At 55.5% G+C, this 20,986-nt stretch overlaps 1 protein-coding gene across 1 annotated transcript in view; it reads left to right on the top strand.

Moving 5' to 3' along the window:
• Nucleotides 1-20,986, top strand: part of PRDM16 (PR/SET domain 16) — a 360,059-nt gene that overhangs the window by 315,322 nt on the left and 23,751 nt on the right. Inside the window, exons 5-8 of the mRNA XM_055261783.2 lie at nt 6,457-6,559; nt 12,755-12,962; nt 14,642-14,789; nt 15,397-15,550. Of these exons, the coding sequence (XP_055117758.1) occupies nt 6,457-6,559; nt 12,755-12,962; nt 14,642-14,789; nt 15,397-15,550 (613 nt within the window). The remainder of the gene's footprint in view (nt 1-6,456; nt 6,560-12,754; nt 12,963-14,641; nt 14,790-15,396; nt 15,551-20,986) is intronic.

Here is a 20,986-nt window from a genome sequence, read left to right as displayed (position 1 = left end):
TTTGCCTTTTGGAAAATTCAAGACACTCGGATCACCCCTGGGTGGTTCTTTCTCCTGTAATTATGAACAAATGAGCTGGTTTGAAATGTTTCAGGAGACACAGACAGGGGCAGTTCCTGAATTTGTTTTAACGTTAAGAAAGAAAACAAGAGCTTGGCGATGAAGTGCCCGCGGGGGGACGCGGGAGGCAGGGACGAGCTGTCACAGCCGGTGCTTTCTGTTTTTTGGTTTATCTTTTTCTCACTTCGCCTCAATAGGGTAAGAATATTGGTGGTGGGATGTCAACTGTCTAGTGGGGCTGAGGATGGCGGGGGATGGTGCTGAGGTCAAACAGGAATGTCGGGGAGCCGGACTCAGGGGTGCAGGTCCCCCAGTGTACCGCGGAACAGCTGTGGGGCTCTCAAATGACCTGCAGCACCCCTGGGTTGAGAAAAGCAGCCCCGATCTGCATAGTGCCCTGGGGCTGCCTGGGCATCAGACAAACCCCGAAACCCCAGGGCCTTCCAGGGGCAGAGCAGGGGTCCCGGCTCCCGCCAGGGAGCAGCACAGCCCCTCCGCAGAGCGTGTTCCGCGAAGGCACTGTGTTAGAAGAGTGGCTGCCAGTGGCAAGAGCCCGTGCCGGTTGTTCATGAGAACCCGGTGTCTCTCGGGTCGGCAGAGGGCATTTCTCTTTTGTTTTGTTGTCCTGGGCTCTGACCCGGGTCCCGCGTTTCTGTCTGGGCGTGTGTCCTGTCAGGGTTGTGATTTTAAACAGAGGGCATCCAACACCCATCATCTTGTTCTGCCCTGACCCCAGATATGTCCATATTCCCTTTGCTTTTATCTCTCACAATTTTTTTTTTTTTTTTTTTTAGACAGAGTTTCACTCTTCTTGCCCAGGCTGGAGTGCAATAGCACGATCTCGGCTCACTGCAACCTCCGCCTCCCTGATTCAAGCAATTCTTCTGTCTCAGCCTCTCAAGTAGCTGGGATTACAGGGGCCTGCCACTATGCCTGGCTAATTTTGTATTTTTTAGTAGAGACAGGGTTTCACCATGTTGGTCAGGCTGGTTTCGAACTCCTGACCTTAGGTGATCTGCCCGCCTCGGCCTCCAGAAGTGCTGGGATTACAGACGTAAGCCATCGCCCCCAGCCATCCTCACAATATTTTAAATTAAAAATCATAGATTGTTAATTTGGTCAGGGCACGCAGGAGCCTCCAACCATGAGATACAGTTTACCCCCTTGAAATGGGAAGGAGGAGGGCAGGGGGCTCCTTTCAGCATTTCATAACCAGCTTACAAAATACTCCAAAATATATGCAGGTTGCTTTGACTCCCATTTTACGGGGCCCCCTTTGGAACAAACTGATCCTCTTCTTGGTGAAGAACGAGGTTTAAATTCAACTGTGCCGTCTGAACCCCTACGCAAACCACCTGTTGGGATTCGTATATTCCTTTTCTGCTCATTACAGGCTTACTTTACTAAAAGAAGCTATTTAAGAATGATCAAGGTAATTTAACTGTGGACCCGTCATTTATATTTTTATAATCCAGATCCAAACCACACAACTAAGAAACAGATAAGTGTACACAGTTTTATTTCATGTCTGGGTCGCTGGGATGGTGACGGCATATCGCACACCACACAATAATAAAACTTAGGCTTAATAAAAATGCTTCAGCCATGTGCAGGAGGAGAGGAAGGTGGCGAAGCCCGGACTCCAGCGGCAGAGGATAGGACTGTCTGTAGTCCAGGAGCCTGACTGTGGTCTCCTCCAGCCGCTCAGCACGGAGGAAGCCGGAAAGCGAGGCCGGCCAGAGGCAGGCTCCGAGCACAGGCGTGCACAGGGAAGGGAGAAAGGAGACCGCTGCCCAAACCCCAGCGCTGCAAATCGGAGTGCTGCCCCTGCTGGCCCTTAGGGCATCATCACCACTACATGCTCAGCTCCTGGGCGGGCTGATCATCACAGCGCTTTCCCACACTCACAGCGTGTGGAGACAGCAAGGAGTTAAAATGAAGCCGGGAGCAGCACTGAGACCCAGCCGCCTCCGCTAAAACCAAAATGCAGGGGACAATCCTCAGACCAACGTCCTCTCTCTCTCCCAAGGCCAGGTGAGAGGCAGACTGGGTCACCAGGGGAATTTGCTTTTGGGAAACGGTTTTAGAAGAATTCCGATTCCACTGGCTGCTTTCACGTGTTCTGTGAGAAAAGCCTTTCGCACAGTTAACTCAGGCACAGTTGAATTCTGAAATCCAGAATGGTGAGCGATTGAGTTTTTTCCAGGAAGCACACGGAAGGAGGGTTCACCTACTTGATTCAAGCCTGCCTTGAAAGTTTCTTACACCGGTCAAAAAGAGACAAGAAAGCCCAAAAGTTCACTTGATGGAAAAAATTCATTTATTCCAGGAAAGAGAAAACAAGAACGGCCCTGCTCAGATTCAACCCAGTTCCTTTTAGTCTGCAGTCTGGTGATTCCCACCTGGTGGAATTTGCATGGAGTTTTTCATCTATTTATATTGTTAAATTCTGTGATTAAGCAGGAATGAGAACCGTTCCACTTAGCGCTTCATATTCTAAAGTCGTCTCTTTTCTTGTGAATTGATTTGATATTTTAAAAACTTTCTTTAAAGACCTGTAAGGAGAAGGTATCCCAAAGCTGGCAGCCATTGTAAATTTAAATGATTTCTGTGTCTTAAAGAATATTGCTGGGGAGCAATGATATTAATTTTCATAAAAGGCTCTGTCTGAATGAACGTGGCCTGGGCTGACTCTAGGCTTTTCTGGGGCAATTTCTTTGCCTTCTGTTGAGAACGTGGCCATTTATTTGTCCCAGAACTCCGTTTACCTACAAGAAGCCGCCTCTTTGTGTCTGGAAAGTGATAAAAGGGGGAGAAAATAGGCAGGGTCATGCTAAATACAGTTTGAATTCCGAGGACCTGTGTTTCGTGTTGTTCACCCACGTTCAGTCAAGTCATTGTTGTTACAAAGAGAACCTGAAGTGTTGGAACAAGGACTTAACTTCAGATCCAGTCTGTTTGGCATCATTATTTTTTAAAGCCATTCACAGCAGACATTTATTGGCGCTAGTAAACTTAGCTGTTGTTAAGTGGGTTCCCCACCCTCTCAGATCCTTAAACTAAAGGGAAAATTCCAGCCTTCCCCGTGCAACACAACTCGGGGACTTAGGCACGACTTCAACAGGGTAGCGGAGGCAAGTGTTTATAAAAAGGCATAGATGCTTAGATGCTGTCGCTTAAGCAAATATACTGTTCTTCTTCCTTTCCGGCGGCCAGTCGTCCTCCCTGAGGCCGCTGCTGGGGGCTAAAGGCTATCAGAAACTCCAGACTTTATTTTTGCTTCAACAGACTTCTCCCACCATGCTGACTTAGCGCAGTCTGAGCAGGACCCACCGCGGGTCTCAGGAGGAAAGGAGGATTATAAGCAGACGGCAGGAATGTGTAGGGAGCTGCAGTCATAATTTATGACAAGCCCTGCAGGAAGGGGCCTGCAGTACAGTAAATGCGCAATTTGTGACGCTCTCGAGCCAGGAGCCGGCCCAGGCTGGGTCCGCAGACGCCCGGTTCCCACCGCGGCGCGGTCTTTGTCCCGGGAAGTCGCCTGACCCCGCCGGCCAGGAACAGTGGCGTTCTCGGCGCGTCTGGCTGATAAGGCCTTTGTGACACCGGGGACAGGCTGTAAAAACGCAGCCGGCTTTTGTCTGCACCCCCGCGCCGCTGGCAAGGGCGGGGCCCGCGAGTATGGAAAAGTTTGCGCGGATTCCCGTTCACCTCTGACCCCTAAAGCAGTTGGAGGCAGGTCGGAGACCCCCACCCACGCCCCGCCCCGCCTCGGGCCCTGCGATCAGCACTAATAGCGATTAATTCCGACTGCTGGCTCCAAGTCCCATGGCCAAGGCGCCCTCCTCCTGCAGGTCCAGGCCAGGGAGGGGGAGCCCAAGGCCCGGCGCGCTAGACCCTCCCGCGGCGGCGGCTCCAGGGCAGTGTCCGCGCCGGAGGGGAGGGTCCCCCGGCAGGTCTGGTGCCCTCGGAGCCGGGGTGGGGTCCCAGGAGACACCGGGGACCCTCGGATTGGGGGAAGAGGTGAAGGAAGGGGTTTCCTTCCGCAGCCCCGCGGATCAGAGGAGGGAGGCCTGGCGCCCTCGGAGCCGGGGTGGAGGATCCCTGGAGGACCAGCACCCTTGGGTGGGGGGCATCCCAGGAGATCTGGCTGCCCTGTGTAGAGAAGGGAGTCCGGGTGGTGTCCTGGGAGTGTCTGTGGCCTTTAGAGAGGGGATGGGGTTGGGGTGTGGATCCCGGGAGGCTCGGAGGCTCTCCGAGGGGGCCAGGCGGAGGATCCAGGAGGGCCGCGCCCAGCCCCCGTCCGACCACCCAGCCCTCTGCCCGCCAATGGAGCGGAGCCGAGAAGCGGGGAGTGCGGGAGGATGCCTGAGGTCTCAGGTCAGGACCCTCGACGGGGGTGGGGTGGGGTGGGGAGGGAGGTGGTGGGGGGGTTGGGAGGTACGGCCTGGAGTGGAGCCAAGGGGCAGGCGGGCAGGGTCCACATTGCCCTCTAACGGGACCCCTCGAGAAGCCTCCGCCTCGCCCGCTGACCCTCCTCTCTCCTGCTCAGGGCCTGGGCCAGGCCACCTGCCCCAGGGGCGTCAGCCAGGCCAGGCACTCAGCAGCCCCTTCCACTTGAGTCTGCTGCAATGCCACTCACGGCACTGCTCAGAGGGTCACCCGGGCTTTGTCCCAGCTGGCGCTTCTCATCCTGCACTTTGGGCCCAATTTTCTAATACAGTGGCTCAAGTTTCTTTTTTAAAAAAGAGACAATGATTCAGCCACTGTGTGATTTTTTTTTATAAGATAATACAAAACTGGGGTCCTAATAATAATGGGTTTAATTGAAGAAGTTACCATGGGCCAGTTTCTCCTCTCCACTTTTACATCTCCTCATAATTTTAGCAACTTACCTGACACCCCATAAGGGAACTTCACACACTACTGAGAGAGGCCGTGCACCTGCCTGTCCTCCTTCGTGCAGTTCCTGTGTGGGTGTCTTGGGAGTAGCAGACACTGGGCGTTACTGTCACGCTGTGGCTTATGTGTGTCTTTTGAGAGTTCTTTGGTGTCATTCTGGAGTCAGTTGGGACTGGCAGATTGTAGTGAAATTCGCAACGTGGGGGGCATAGGGGAGGAGCATGCAGGGGCCACACCCAGCCCTGTCTCGGGGGTCCCCCGCTGTGGCCAGCCACAGACCCCAACCAGGTCCAGCTGCTGGAGAGCCTGGCCTGACATAGGATGGTCAGTGGGGAAGGGAGTGTCACCCACAAGGATGGCCACGTCCCCTCCATCCCTGTGAGTCCTTCCCTTTCTGAGTCTAGACCCACTCTGTTTTCTTGGAGGAGCCTCAGCCCCAGGTCTCGCAGGGGCAAGTGGATTTCCCTTGGGCCTCTCCCCAGCCTCACAGCCAGTCCTCCGGCCAGGCCTGCAGGTCCCTAGAAGCTCCCCAGTTACTGTGATCAGAAGAGAGTCTCAAACACCCCCATGTGCAGGGTGGGCAGTGACCCCCCGAGAGAAACACACCTGCCACCAGACACTCCTGGACCAAAGACGCAGGGTTCCTGGTGCTGGCGGCATAGCCCGTGCCCTGGCCCAGGCCTCAGATGGCCTGGCCTCCCCTTTCTGAACTCGACCACCACTTCCACACCCCAAGACAATCTCCTCTTTTCAGGAGGCCCCTGGCAAGCCGTGGTGACACAGCCCCCAACAGCACTGCTCAGTGAGCAGAGTTCCAAATGGAGGTCCCCTCGCCGCCAGGGCTTGACCAGGCTGCAGAATCTACCTGAGCCCACCAGTTCTCAAGGGTATCCTCCATCCCAGACTCCCACCTGTGGGGTCAGCCGCAAGGCGCCAAGCTGACAGTGGGCACACAGTCCTGCCCACCCCAGCCATCCTGGCTCATGGCATCCCTGCTCCTGGGAGAACTGCAGCCCCGTGTCCTGACTCACTGGCCAGGCTCAGCTCATGGCCATTTTCAGAAACAACCAGATTCACTCCACACTCCGAGCTCCCCCTCCCCCACCGCCACTGGCAAAGCGGGTCTCACTTACATACACAAAATGGAACAAAAGAAACTTGAGAACCCACCCAGGCGGGCTCTTGGTGGAAGCTGGGCTCTGCTGTGCCCCCAGGACGCCCCCAGCTGGGAACTTTGATGTGGATCCTACCTGTTTAGTTAGCCACCCCCTTTATGAATATCCTAAAACCCAATAAAGCAAATTAAAAGGGGACGCAATTCCTTCTGCACATACTCTGCGAAAGTTCCAGAAGGTACCCTCTTGGTGGCAATTAGAGGAAAATCAAGTGCAGGCCGAGCTGTGTCCACAGTGTTAAAGGCTGAGTGTGCACTGAGAGGCTCTCCAGACACCAACAAACCACACTCACCCTTTCTCTCTGGTCTCTTCATCCTAGATTTACTATAAAGTCATTAAGGACATTGAGCCAGGTGAGGAGCTGCTCGTGCACGTGAAGGAAGGCGTCTACCCCCTGGGCACAGTGCCGCCCGGCCTGGACGGTAAGACCCCTCCCCCAAACCGGGCCACGGCCCCTGGGAGCCCCCAGCCAACCCAGAAGAGGAGCAGATGCCTGGGAGGACCGAGGGCCTCTCATCACCTCAAGCCACCTAATGAGGGCCAGGCAGCCCCCAAGTGCTGGGTGCCTCCATTTTTGCAGACCCCAGGCCAGAAGAAATTGCCCGCCCCCACAAAGGCTCAACCTAATGGCTTTCTTGTTCCTCTTCCCTGGGGCACCCAGGAGGTGCACCCAGAATTTAAGAAGGGCTTCGGGCAGTGGGCAAACTGATATCCAGTGGATTATATCTTTGCAATGTTAGGGTCCCAGGTGATTTTTTTAAGCTATGTTTTATTATTGCTATTATTCTTATTAGCAGCAGCAACAGCAGCCTTTGCTTTCCCTGGTACTTAAACGAACAGACAAACAAACACCAAGCCAGTTTTGTAGCTTCGAAGCATTTCTGGCTGCCCCAGAGCTCTCTGTGGTGTGGGAAGATTTTGTTTCATTTAAGAGAGTGGATGATGGCATATGTATCTTTCAAAGCAAAATGTACATCTGTAGCTAAAACTCCAAGAGAAGTGTTAGGGGAAGTTTCGTTTGGCAAGAGGGAAAATGCAGGGTCTGAGGCGGGTCTCACAGTGATGTGGAGTCACCCTGCTCTTCCAGACAAGGCTGTGGGAAGCTTTCCAAATTTTCTTTTCCCTAGATCTGCCAGTCCCTCTCTGTCGAGTAGAGATGGGACAAGTGAGTTTCCCTTTCACCTTCCTCCACACCCAAGTACAGCTGAGAGGATGCCTGAGAAAATTCCAGTCCCACACAGATGAGCTCTTCCCAGATACAGGCTCATTCCTGCCTTCACGTCATGAAGCCATGTGTCCATTCCCCTACGGGGTCCTGGAACAGCCGGCCAGGAAAGGCTCTGTGGGCAGCGAGGCCCGTCAGCTCCACACTGGTCCCTCTGAGCAGACGGCTCCAGGATTTGAGCCTAACTGCTTTACTTTGGGTGAGACCCCACAAGTGAACAGAAACGCAAGCTCCCTCCTGGCCGTTTCCGGAGCTGGTGATTCCTGCTGGTGCTGGAGCCTGGAGGGAGGCTGAGTTTTCCTCCTTGCTTCTTGGACCTCCCCTTCAAACACACCAAGGCTTAATGATTAATGCCATCTACTGCAAGTTTCTCCAAGGAACCACTCTGATTTCACGGTGAAGGAATGGTGCTGGAATTAGCAGGAAGGCTTCGAGACCAGACATAGAGAACTCCGCCTTCACTTACCCTTGCCATCACCGAGCGTGGCGCAGCTAGCTGGGTCCTTCCTTGGTGCAGTATCTGTTTATGTCCCTGAGTGTCCGAAAGGAAATGAGCACAGTAGGATGGTTTAACAAACCGGAGCCTATCTGCACTTTCCTCTAAAGTGTGGTTTTATTTAGGCCTTTGAGAAAAGGAAAATAAATTGCCGAGATCTGGATAGCAGGGGGGAAGGCCTCATTTTCCTTAAAATAATTGTTGAAAAGGTCTATGAATCTTAGATAGCGCACAAGAACACCAAGAGACAAATCTACTTGACTTAAGGAGAGGTGCTTGACTATGGAATTTCATTTGTACAATGAAATTTCTTTCTTCCAAAAGGTTTTTTAAAAACCTTGATTTCTGCTCCCCACCCCCCTCCAGCCCCTGATATTAAATAACCTGGGTCTACATTTTCCTAATAATTTATCAAACATTTGTGGGCTAATTGCTCACCACACATAATAGCCCAACATCAAATATTTGACTTTCCCTACTCTTTCCTGTCAAGATCATGCCTCCCCAATAGCCACCTCCCCCACCAGTTAAACTCTGAATCGCACAGAAAGAAAATGCAAAAATGTTCCTCACTAAGATAATTATCATAAAAAATCTTTTATCCCAACCCCAGCTCAATGCAGCCGGCCCCTTATCACTGCAGGAACTTGGAGGAGGCTCTCGAGCCCCTTTGAGCCTCGAGTCTGGTAGATTAGTATGTAGACGCCACATAATTGTGAACCCCTCGGCTCTCCGGGGCCATTAGGCACTGATTTATTTTTCTGTTACATTCCTGCTCTGCCATGAAGGTTGCTGATGGAACTTCAGATAGGCAAGTGAGGCGCAGATATGACGAACAAGATGTGAGGTCACCACGGCATTGGCTTAGTTGGCGTAGGTGACAGGTGGATGCTGCACTGCAGCCCACGTACCCCTGCCAGATGAAGAGAGTTTCATTTCCAATCACTGTATTTTATGCTTTTGTTGGGAGAAGAGGGCTGGGCTGGAGACCATGTTCAGGTAGCGAAGAAGACACAGGAGACCCCTGGGGGTCAGCCTGCTTCGGGAGAACCGAGCCTCTGCCCTGCAGTCCCAGGGCTGGACACATTCCCTCTGCAGAGCTGCAGCTCTATCAGGAATGCGAGGCCCATTTTCACACAAGTGATTCAGACCACAGGGAAGCCACTTTCAGATGCATTCGACTTTGTGTTTTGTTTTTACGCTTACAATGAAGAGGAAAGAATTCTCTTTCGTGAGAACTTTTTGCTCTTGGGAGAAAAAGAAAGTCACTTCCATTCCAATATGCTTTTCTTTTGAGACAGCCTCCCGATAATTTGCTTTTCCTCTCTCCAAAAGAGGCCAAGAGGAGGCAGTGCGTGGAGCACAGAGCGCATGAGCCAGCCAGATCGTGAGATCCGGGATCATAAGATGGGAAACATTATCAGAATAGGTCATGTTCTTTCAGCATTTCTTTAAAGCAGAAGTTTCTTGTGCCGAGAAAGTGAAAATGCCATAAACTATGCCATTTCTGGCCCCTCCACGAGCCCCAGGGGTGTATTCAGGGCCAGCCTTACCTGCCTGGAAGACAGCCAGGAGACCTGTCCACACCACTCAGTAAGGGCAGGACAGGCTCACGTGTGTCCTGTGCCCAGCTCTGTCCTCTGATGGGGGCCCAGCTCCGTCCGTGGAGGGCTGGGGTCAGGGAGCAGCAGGGCAGGGATGGTCACTGAAGTCGGCTCCATCACGTCCAGGGCACCCTCCAAGGCCATTGGAGTGAGAATCAGACTGCATTCTCATTTGCAATCTAAATCTTTATTTTCATCCCAAATTCTAAATGAGAACTGGAAAAAATAAGTTGGTCAGTAATATGAGTGGGTGGGGTTGGCATTTCTTCTTGTCTTTGTTTTCAAATTTCAACTTCTATGATTGTTCTTCATTGGGTCCAGAAAGAGTAAAATAAAAGCTGGTATTTCTAACTGAATCACGATGCTGGCTGGAGGCCCCATCTCAGCCTCCTTCCAGCCCGGGACGTTGGAATCCACCCACAGGCAGCTTCCCAGGTCTGCGGGTTGGCTGTGTTCTGCAATGGTCTTGGTGCTCAGATCTGCAGGGCTTGTTCTCCAGTGAAAATCCCAGTTTCTGAAGACAAGGGAAGGCCTGAGAGGGGGTGATGGTGAGCATCCCCCATCACAGGCTCACCTCGCTTTCCCCAAAACCCTCAGTGGGAAATTGGGGCCCTGCCAGCCCTGCTTCCGCAGCCCCAAAACCACGGGCAGGCTGCAGGCCCACTGCTCTCTGCCTCTTCCTTGGACAAGCAACTCAGTGTTGCCCAGCCTCAGTTTGCCATTTCTGAAGCAGGCATGCAAATACTGTCGCCCTTCCCTGGGTGCTCGCAGGTCGATGCGAGGCTTCAGTGCCCGGATTCTCTTAAGCTCTGAGGACAGGACCCGCCACGTGGGGCTCCCACCAGACCCCAGGGGTCAGCCTTGCCTCCACATCATTTGCACAGTGGGCTCTCTCTGAAGAATTTGCAGGCTTGAATCACATTTCAAGGTGGCATTTTGTAGACTTCTAGGGTGAGTATTTCTCACCCACCTCCTCCCAGTCTGTGCGCCCTGTCCGAGGATCCCTCCTGGCAGCTCCTAGGTGGGTTTGGTTTGTTCAGCGAGTGAACAAACTCGGAAAGCTCCGAGTGGCAGCCTTTCCCGGAGAGGTTTGGGACGGAGCCTTCCAAGCCCCAGAGGCCGTAGCTGAGGAGTGGACCGCAGTCCTGTGGGAAGTGGACTGCGCAGGCTCTGGGCATCCTCTGGCTTTTTTCCCTTCGTGATCTTGTTTTCCCCCAAACCAGTGCTTTCCTGAGGTTCAGGTCAGTGAGCAGGGCCAGGACGCCTGGACACTGGCTGAGAATGAAATCACGGTGTTTAGTGCATCTTGACCGGCAGTGGTGCCTGCCCACTCACCCCCAATGCACACACCCCTAGGGCTCCTCTCGGCCAGGCACCCCTTCCCTGTCAGCCAGATACTTACCTCTGTCCAAAGATGGCACCGAAAATTACATCTGGCGAGCTGGCGTCTGTACCTTGGTTGGCAAGGGGTGGGGGGGTGGGTGCCATCCAGTATGCCTGTTGTGGTCTCTCTGGGCCAGCACCCTGCTGGAATCCCCACCCTGGGCACCTGAGGCTCAGGGAGCCAGGCTCTGAGGACCCACCAGGGGTGCTGGGGTGGCCCAGGCCAAATAGCAGCATCTCTACCCTTAGGCTCAGGGAAGCTTCCAGTCAGCAAGGAGGTGCCACTTCTGGTAACCCCTGCACTGCCCAGACTGCAAAGCAGCCCACCCTTTCCTTAGGACTCTAAAAGGCCTATGACCGTGGTGGTCTCTCTGACACAGGGAGGGGACAGGAAGTGACAGCCCTCTTCCATCTGCCCCCATCCCCCCATCTCCTCGGCAATCCTTAGGTTCAGGCCTTTGAGCCAACGTTCAGACCAAGTTCATGAAGACTCTGCTCAATGCTGGGCACTGGGTCAGTCCTCGTGCACATGCATATACACCCAAACACACATTCCCACAAGCACACAAATGCACACACACAAACTGCATGCATATACACATCACATGCACACAAACACAAACATGCACATTAGCATATGCACATTCATATGCAAGCATGTGTACACATATTCATGCCTGCACAACTGCACACCCATTGGCACACACACACAGACCAACACACAATGTGCGTGTTCACACATGTTCACATGCACATGTGTGCACATCAGACACATATGCACACACACACAGCCACCCATGCACACAAACATATATGTATAATATGCATGTATGCATACATAACACAAATGCACACACATGCAGACAGAAACACATGTTCATTCACACATGCAAAGTATGCACCCACATGAACACACAGATGCACACATGCCTCAACACAAAGGCATACACAAACCACACATGTGCAAGTATGAAAACACGCCAGTGCACACAAATATTCACGCATGTAGGTGCATGCAGAAACACATGCACCCTCACACACATGCACATGAGTACCCATGCAGGCCCACACAAACATGGGTGTAAGTGCATAGACTTGCACACACAGTCACACAAAGATGCACAAACATGGATGCAGATATGCTGAGATATTCACACTTACGTGTGCATACACAGCTGCCTGCTCACGCCCAAGATGCACATGCCCCTGTGCACTCACACACTGGTGCACACACCATTGTTCAATTCATTTGGGAAAGAGCTCAGTGCCAGCATTCTTCCCAGAGCTGGGGGGATGAGGCGTCTTGTGAGGGGGGCCTCGCATCTTAGGTGGAAGGCTGCTGCCCAGCTGCTGCAGGCAGGGGAGGCAGGGACGGGCCCAGAGCCCCCCCACCAGGATGACAGCTCCAGGCTGATTGTTTGGCTTGGCAAGGCGGTCAGGATGCTGCCTCATAAACTTAATAATAGCTGCCCCCCTTTTAATTTGTTTGACCTTGACGACAATAATTTATTATATGCACTGGAGCTCTGTCATCATTTTTCTCCTGATTCATAAACAAAGCACTTGGCCCGGCTTCCTCCTCCACTCCCGAGCTCGGGGCCTTCTCCAGCCCACGGTGGCTGCCTGAGGCACAGGCAGGGCCGGGTGTCGCCCGGGGCTCCCTCTGAGGCACAGATTGGGGGGATCCTTTGGTGCTGCCCAGGGCTGGGCCCTGGGGACTCCACATGCCTGTCTCCAGGGCATGCTGGTGGGCCCCAAGTTGAAGGCTGGAAGGAAGCAGTGCAGGACTGGCCAGCCTGGGTGCGGGCCCTGGGGCAGCGTGGTGAGGGGGCCAGGTCTCCACAGTCCCCTAATAGCCCTGGGCTGGGTCTCCGGCTCACTCACCACCGCCTCGTTCTCTCTCTTGCAGAGGAGCCCACATTCCGCTGTGACGAGTGTGACGAACTCTTCCAGTCCAAGCTGGACCTGCGGCGCCACAAGAAGTACATGTGTGGCTCAGTGGGGGCTGCGCTCTACGAGGGCCTGGCTGAGGAGCTCAAGCCCGAGGACCTTGGCGGTGGCAGCGGCCAAGCCCACGAGTGCAAGGACTGCGAGCGGATGTTCCCCAACAAGTACAGGTGCCGCCCCCTCCTCTGAGTCTTCCTGCCCTCCCTTCCCCTGCCTCACTCCGCGACAGGTGGAGACAAAGGGCCCCCTAGTGGGACACACCCTGGGGATATGTGCCCCTTCTGGGACACTGGCGCTGCCGGCAGAGCAGGTGCAGGATCCCGTGGCCAGAGCCGCAGGTGTCCCCTGGCTCTGACCGCAAATGTCCTGGCCCCAGAAAGCCACCTCCTAGGCTCGTGGCCCTGCCTGCCAGGGCTGCGCTGTGGGGAGAAACTAGAAAGGAGAAAAACTCAGGCCAGAGCCCAGACCTGCAGCCGCTCAGCCCAAGGCTACTTCTGTAATAAGGTCCCAGACTGGGATGGGGGTGGCAGCACCCACCACCGAGGGATTCATGGTGGCCCCACCCTCCGGACACATGAGCAACTCCTTCTCAGGTGGTAGGCAAGAGCCGGAAGGGGTCACCCCTATCCCCAAGACACCAGCCCTGCTCCCCACCGGGTGGCAGCGGCCTGTCCCAGGAGGGCCTTCAGAGACATGAGCAGGCCGGCACTGGTCGTCTCCTGCCCTGAGACCAGGCAGGAGCCAGCATCTGGGGCCTTGGCGGACTTGGGGACCTGTGACCCCCTGGGAAAGACAAGATTCCTGGTCTCCATGAGGAGTGAAACCAGGACATTCAGTCCAGTGCTGCGAGGAGCTGTGGAGACTTTTCCAACTTGGGCCCCTCCTCCTGCCTTTGCGGATTTCCTCCAGGACAGCCTCGCAAAGTCAGAGCAAAGCCCATCAGGCCACTAACCGGCTATGTGATTGCTGGGGATTACCGCCCATCCCCGCGCCGCTCCCTGGGGACGGCAAACCCTCCACCCGGAACAGATGACTGAGAAAATCAACGTTTGGGCAAATCCCGACTGCGGCCCTTCCCAGTAAACGCCGCTCAAGAGGGTCCGTGCTTTCTTTACATAAACACATAAATCACAATTAACAACAGGGGAAAAGATACAGTCTCCTGATGCTCGGGAACCAGGCGTTTCTGATCTGAATGGATGGCTGGGCCCCGTAATTAACGAGCCGTGATATATCACTGCTTTGCTCATGAAGATTAACAGTCATCCCTGGGACGAAGGAAGCCAGGGGTCCCCCGAGAGCAGGGAATTAGAGCGGCTCCTTCATCCAAGTGCAGCTGCCCCTCCGAGCAGCTGTGCTCTGGCCCCCTCCGTGTCACCTGGAGACCCCCGAGTGACTCCCGACCTGCCTCCTCGGTGTGTGCCCAGCACTCAGAGGGGCGTCCTTGGGTTTGGGGGACTTGCCCCACTCCTGGGTTCATGCCAGTGTCGAACCCCTTTTTTCTTAGGCCCAAGCTTCGCCTCAAGGCCAGGACCATCTTGAGAGGCACCCAGGGAGTGTGGGCCGGGATCCGGCACTGCCTCCAGCCGCCTGGGGGGTGGTCTTGGATGAGGGATGGAACCATCCAGGTGCTGGCTTCCTCATCTGCTAGGGGAAGGCCGCCTCTGCCCCTCACAGCCCAGCCATGGCAGAGAGGAGGTGGGCAGGGAGACGCCAGCACATGCTCTGATGCCCCGGCAGTGTGATGGGGGCTCCGAAGGGGCACTGGGAACAAGCTGTGTGGTTGGGGTCCCCTCCCGGGCAGAGGGCAGGTAGTTGGGCCCCGCAGTGAGCCTCACCCTCTGAACAGCCTGGAGCAGCACATGGTCATCCACACGGAGGAGCGCGAGTACAAATGCGACCAGTGCCCCAAGGCCTTCAACTGGAAGTCCAACCTCATCCGCCACCAGATGTCCCACGACAGCGGCAAACGCTTCGAATGTGAAAACTGCGTGAAGGTAACCTGCGGGGCAGCCCCGTCTCAGCCCCGATGCAGCAGGAGGCTGCAGACGGGCGCCTGCTGCCGTGCTCCCTACAACCTCTAGTCCAAATGCAGATGGAGTGCAGCAGAGTGGGTGGGAGGCCCTGCGGTGGCTCGGGCCCTTCCGTGCGACTAGGAAGGAAAGGAAGTCTCAGGGAAGACCGTGTCCCCCAGGTCAGAAGGAACAGGGCCAAGACCAGAACCCAGGCCCCTCCTGGGCATAGCTCCTGTCCTCCTGCCAGTGTGGAAGGAAGAGGCTGGCAGGGCTGAGCCGAGCCTCCACCCTGAGCCCTCCAGGGTCTCAGCACCACAGCTGAAAATGCTTTCTGCAGCCCTGTCTCATGCAGCCTCAGTTCAGGAATTGTTCTTGAGGAAAGCAGCAGGGGAGGCTCTGTGGCTCACTTAAGGCCATGCAGCGGGTCCTTGCTACAGCAGAGGCCTGTCCCAGCCTGCTTGGTGCAGACTGCAACTTGGCAAGAGAGACAGGCGGGGCCCTGCCCCCACAGCCGGTTGGTCCGGCAGCCAGAACCAGGCCAAGGCGGGTGTCCAGGCAGGGCACGAGCCAACGGCATCCGTCTCCCCAGGTGTTCACGGACCCCAGCAACCTTCAGCGGCACATCCGCTCGCAGCACGTGGGCGCTCGGGCCCACGCGTGCCCTGACTGCGGGAAGACCTTTGCCACGTCCTCCGGCCTCAAGCAGCACAAGCACATCCACAGCACGGTGAAACCTTTCATATGTAAGTGGTCGCCCAGCCTGGCCGCCTGCCCTCTGGGTGCGCAGATGCCATGGGGGTTGGGCTGAAGTATGCCATCCCCCAAGGTCTCCCCCGATTCAAGGGACCCCAGTTTGTTCGTAAAGCACTCATGGCAGGTTCTGACATCTCTGCCGCGTGCAGCCTGGTCCCCGGCAGGCACCCTCTGAGTTTGTCCCTCACTGCTCCCCTTCCCCATCCCGTCCTTCTCCATGGCTCCCCTTGCTTCACCTCACAGGGGCTGTAGGGGGACAGTGGGTGATGGGAGGGACCAGGGTCCTGCAGAAGGAGCTGGACCCTCCCTCCCTGTTGCTACTCCCGTCCCCCGAACTCACTCCCAGCCTGTACCGAGCTCCAGAAGGGCGTGCTTCTGTGCTGCCCTGCACGTGACAGTCTCAGCAGACGCCCACTGGGATTGTCAGGGCAGTGTCTCTAGAGGGCCCTGTCTGTGCCCAGTGCTGTTCCAGTGCGGGGGCCAGCCCTAAATAAAAGACCAGCTGTCTTTAGGGGGCTCGCACACCAATGGGAGGAGACAGGCAAGCCAGACAAGCAAGGTGGCAGGCACAGCTCTGGGTGCAGCGGTGCGGGGTTACGGCCTCACAGGAGGCTGGGCTGGCAGCCTGGCATGGGAGCTGAGCCTGCCTGTTCGATGAAAGGCGTTCCAGCAGAGACACAAGGAGAGTGAGCCCTGGGCACCTGTGGAGGAGGCTTAGGAGGGCGCTGTGAGCATAGAGGCCCAGAGGCCAGGGTTTGTTTAAGGAGTGAGTGAGGGGAGTGAGAAGAAAGGGCCAGGTGGTGGCTCACGCCTGTAATCCCAACACTTTGGGCGGCCCAGGCAGGAAGATCACCTGAGGCCAGGAGTTCGAGACCAGCCTGAGCAACGTAGCAAGACCCCATTTCTACCAAAAAAAAAAAATTTTTAATTAGCCAACCATGGTACTGTGTGCCTGTGGTCTCAGCTACTCAGGGGGCTAAGTGCGGGAGGATGTCCTGAGCCCAGGAATTCGAGGCTGCAGTAAGCCAAGATCACACCACTGCACTCCAGCCTGGGCAACATAGCAAGACTCTGTAAAGAAATAAAAATACATAAGAGAGAGGTAAGAGGTCACCAGGGCCGGGTCCAAGGGGCCTTGTGGGCCAGTGCAGGGACTTTGACCTTGATTCTCAGTGAAGTCAGACGCCCCTGAAGGGTCCTGTCTGCTGGGCCTTGTGCCGAGTCATCGGTTCACACACACATTGTGTCAAGTCATCGCTTCCCAAGCATTCTTACACGGCACCCTCACAAAAGCCTGAGAGTGGGGCCCTTCTGTCTCCGGCTGTCATAGGAGGAAAGTGAGGCTACAAGATGTTGAGTGACCGTGCACTCAAGGCCAGGCTGTGGAGCCCAAATTTTAGCTTCAGGGGCCTGGCTCCTGGCCCCCAGCTGGGTGATTTGAACCTTCCAGGCTCTGTTGCATCAGCCTGGAGAGGCGAGGTGCTGGGAGCTTGAGAACCTAGACTCAGGTGTTCTTGCTGATGTGGGACCACTCAGGCACTGACCGCTTGCACAAGAGGTGATGCCCGCCAGCCAGCCGGGCCCCTGTCAGCACCTGGGCTGTGCCCATTCCACCCACCTCCCGAGCCCCAGCATCCAGCCATCCTGCTAGGGGTGACTCTACCCCCAGCCTAACCTGGGCCACATGCCCCCACCAACTGAGGAGCTAAAGGGAGATGGAGCTCTGCCTGCTGGCCGTTCCACAAGTACCGTTTTCCCATTTGCTGACCAGCGATCTCCCAGGAGAAGCATGTGTGTAGTGTGCCCGGCTCCGGCGCCCCGATGCGCAGTACCCCTTTCCTCTGGGAGAAGCCAGCATGGTGCGAGCTGGGCAGGAGTCAGGGGCTGGGGCGGGGGGTGACTGCTCCTAGATGCAGGTCAAGTGACTCCAGTGAGAGCGGCACCAGTTGGTGCCTCAGATGACAATGTGGAGTTCTATAGCAAGCTCAGGAGCAAGAAAATTGGACCTAGGTTTAAACGTCTTTGCCTCTCTGGGCGTGCAGACGAGCGTTCTAAAGTCCTGTTGCGTCGCATTGATGACGCGCATTCCAAGAGCTGCAGCATCCTGGGCAGTTGGAGCCCACTGTTCCCACCACACTGCAAGCTTCTCCCATCCCACGTGGATGGAGTGAGGACGGGGAAGCTCAACTGGTCCTGCCCGGCCTCAGCGGCTCTTGCATTTCTTGTCCACACTCTTGGCTCACCTTTGTGCCTTTTCTTTTGGCTAAGGGGATAAAGCTTAAAGGAAAACCCCAGACATGGGCAGATTGGGTTTATGAATATTCTCATTCCCTTAGAAATCAGATCAGACACAGGCAACGCAGCTCTGGCATCCCCCAGGCCACTGCACAGTGTCCTTTGGTGCAACTGCGGAAGGGAGTCTTCAGGCTTGGAGAAGAGGATTTGCAAACAAGTGAGGGAGTCCAAATAGTGTGGCCCTTTCCAGGAATGGTCAGTTGCTTGCAGGAGAGGTCACAGCTGTGCAGGCACTCATGGCCAGACTCTGTGTCCACCTGCTGGGTGACACACCCATGGCACAGGCAGATGGAAGCCCTAAGCCCCCACCTCACTGGCCACACAGATGGAGGGGGTGTCATTCCTGGTGATGTCTTTCCCACCAAGGAGCTCACCTATGCACTGGGGTGTGTACAAACGTGTGTGTGTGCATGGGTATAAGAGCAGGGGTGGGTAGAGAGAGAGGAGAGGAGAACAGAGAGAGAGGAAGTATATCTGGGAATGAGGTGGACAGGCTCCCACTGGGCACTTTGCAGAGAGAGCCTTTGCTCTAATAAGTATGCGCACGTGTGTGTGAGTGTGTGAGTGTGGGTGCGTGAGCCAGTGTGTGTGTGTGAGAGCGTGTGTGTGGGCACATGAGCTGGTGCGTGTCGGCACGTGTGAGAGCGTGTGTGGGCGGGTGAGCTGGTGTGGGTGCGTGAGCTGGTGCATGTGTTGGCGTGTGTGAGAGTGTGAGTGTGGGCGCATGAGCCAGTGCGTGTGTCGTTGCGTGTGAGAGCACGAGTGTGGGCACGTGAGCCAGTGCATGTGTGTGTGTGTGAGGGCGTGTGAGGGTGGGTGCGTGAGCCGGTGTGTGTGTGTGTGAGAGTGTGTGGGCGCGTGAGCCGGTGTGTGTGTGTGTGTGAGAGTGTGTGTGGGCACGTGAGCCGGTGTGTGTGTGTGTGAGAGTGTGTGTGGGCGCGTGAGCCGGTGTGTGTGTCTGTGAGAATGTGTGAATGTGGGCGCATGAGCTGGTGCGTCTGTCGGTGCGTGTGAGAGCACGAGTGTGGGCACGTGAGCCAGTGCGTGTGTGTGTGTGTGAGGGTGCGTGAGGGTGGGCGCGTGAGCCAGTGTGTGTGTTGGCACGCATGAGCATGTGAGGGTGGGCACGTGAGCCGGTGTGTGTCAGCGCACATGAGAGCGTGTGAGGGTGGGTGCGTGAGCCGGTGCGTGTGTTGGTGCACGTGAGAGTGCATGAGTGTGGGCACGTGAGCCAGTGCATGTGTGTGAGAGCGTGTGGGCGCATGAGCTGGTGCATGTGTCGGCGCATGTGAGAGCACGTGAGGGTGGGCACGTGAGTCATTGCGTGTGTGTGAGACCGCATGAGGGTGGGCGTGTGAGCTGGTGCATGTGTCAGCACGTGTGAGAGCATGTGTGTGTGGGCACGTGAGCCAAGGCATATGTCAGCATGCGTGAAAGTGTGGGTGCGTGTTTGTGTGTGAGTGTGGGCATGTGAGTTGGTGCATGTGAGTGTGTGAGTGTGGGCGCATGTTTGTGAGTGTGTGTGTGGGTGCACGAGTTGGTGTGTGTGTGTGTGAGAGTGTGTGAGTGGGGCACAGTCAGGGTGTGCTTGTTTGGCCAGAAGGGCTGAGTGCCTCCCCGAGGGCCAGGTAGGTGACCGAGGGGTATTTATAGACCCTCCTGGAGGGTCACCTGTCCATCAGCAGCCCTCCAGAGAGGGCAGATTTGATGAAACCAGACAAAGTTCTTCTCCCCTCAGCGTTGAAAATGCCCCACCAGGCTGGACGAGCAGGAAGGTAGAGCGGTTAATATAAATAGATATTGTGATGAAAGAACACGATAATCTCAGGGAAAAAGCTCCCAGCTGGAATCGAAGGAGATCAGGCAGCCGACGATTTCTGCCGATTTCTGGTGAGCAAGAAGCTTGCTGAAATCATTGTTTCCACTATGCTGTGTTTAGGAAGCAAATTGTCCTACAGAGAGAGACACTCGCCGGAGGGTGTGTGTGTGCGTGTGTGTGGTGTGTGTGTGGTGTGTGTGTGCATGTGTGTGGTGTATGTGTGCATGTGTGTGGTGTGTGGTTTGGTGTGTGTAGTGTGGGTGTGTGTGTGGTGTGGGTGTGACTGTGTGTGTGGTGTGTGGTTGGGTGTAGGTGTGTGTGGTGTGTATGTGCATGTGTGTGGTGTGTATGTGCATGTGTGTGGTGTGGGTGTGTGTGGTGTGTATGTGCGTGTGTGTGGTATGAGTGTGTGTGGTGTATGTGTGCATGTGTGTGGTGTGTGGTTGTGGGTGTGGTGTGTGTGGTGTGTGTATGTGCATGTGTGTGTGGTGTGGGTGTGTGTGCGTGTGGGGGGGTGTGGTTGTGTTTGCATGGGGGTATGGGGGTGTGCATGTGTGTGTGCTGTGTGTGCATGTGTGTAGTTGTATGTGTACGTGTATATGAATGTGGTGTGTGGTTGTGTGTGTGCGTGTGTATGAATGTGGTGTTTGGTTGTGTGTGGTTGTGTGTGTGCATGTGTGTAGTGTGTGTGTGCATGTGTATTAATGTGTGTGGTTGTGTGTGCTGTGTGTGCATGTGTATGAATGCGGTGTGTGGCTGTGTGTGCGTGTGTGTAGTGTGTGTGTGTATGAATGTGGTGTGTGGTTGTGTGTGCTGTGTGTGTGCGTGTGTAGATGTGTGTGTGTTCCTCCCTTTCTTCTTAGAAAAACAAGAGGCAAAAGACAAGCTGGTGATTCGCTGACACCCGTTCACAGGCCTTTAGGAAAATGGCCGGAACCCCCAGGCCGCTGGGTCCTGGAGTCTAGCTGGGCCGGCACTGCCCTCTCCTGTTGAGAGAAGATGCTGGCACTTGCCAGCCGGACCGGGCACTGCTGCTTCCATCCCAGTCCGAGGAGCTTCCCAGTAGCAGAATTCTCACTTTTTTCAAGCAGGGAACAGTCCCTCTGCATAGGGCTCCTGCCCGGGGGTGACCTCCTATCCATGTCCACCTCCAGCCATCTCCAGAGAGTGGTTGAGTACTGCCAGGAGCCCCAGAGTCCGGGATCCCCAAGCTGGGGCCTCCTGAGAACCTCAGGAACTGTCTGTGTCACCCCAGAGGCTGCCTTCTCTGGGGGTGCAGGCAGCAGGATCTGGTGCGGAGAGGGGAGGTGGG

The sequence above is a fragment of the Symphalangus syndactylus genome, chromosome 22, assembly GCF_028878055.3.
Source record: "Symphalangus syndactylus isolate Jambi chromosome 22, NHGRI_mSymSyn1-v2.1_pri, whole genome shotgun sequence".
Taxonomy (NCBI): domain Eukaryota; kingdom Metazoa; phylum Chordata; class Mammalia; order Primates; family Hylobatidae; genus Symphalangus; species Symphalangus syndactylus.
Note: the sequence above shows the minus strand (reverse complement) of the source record. Positions and strands in the feature narration are given on the sequence as shown.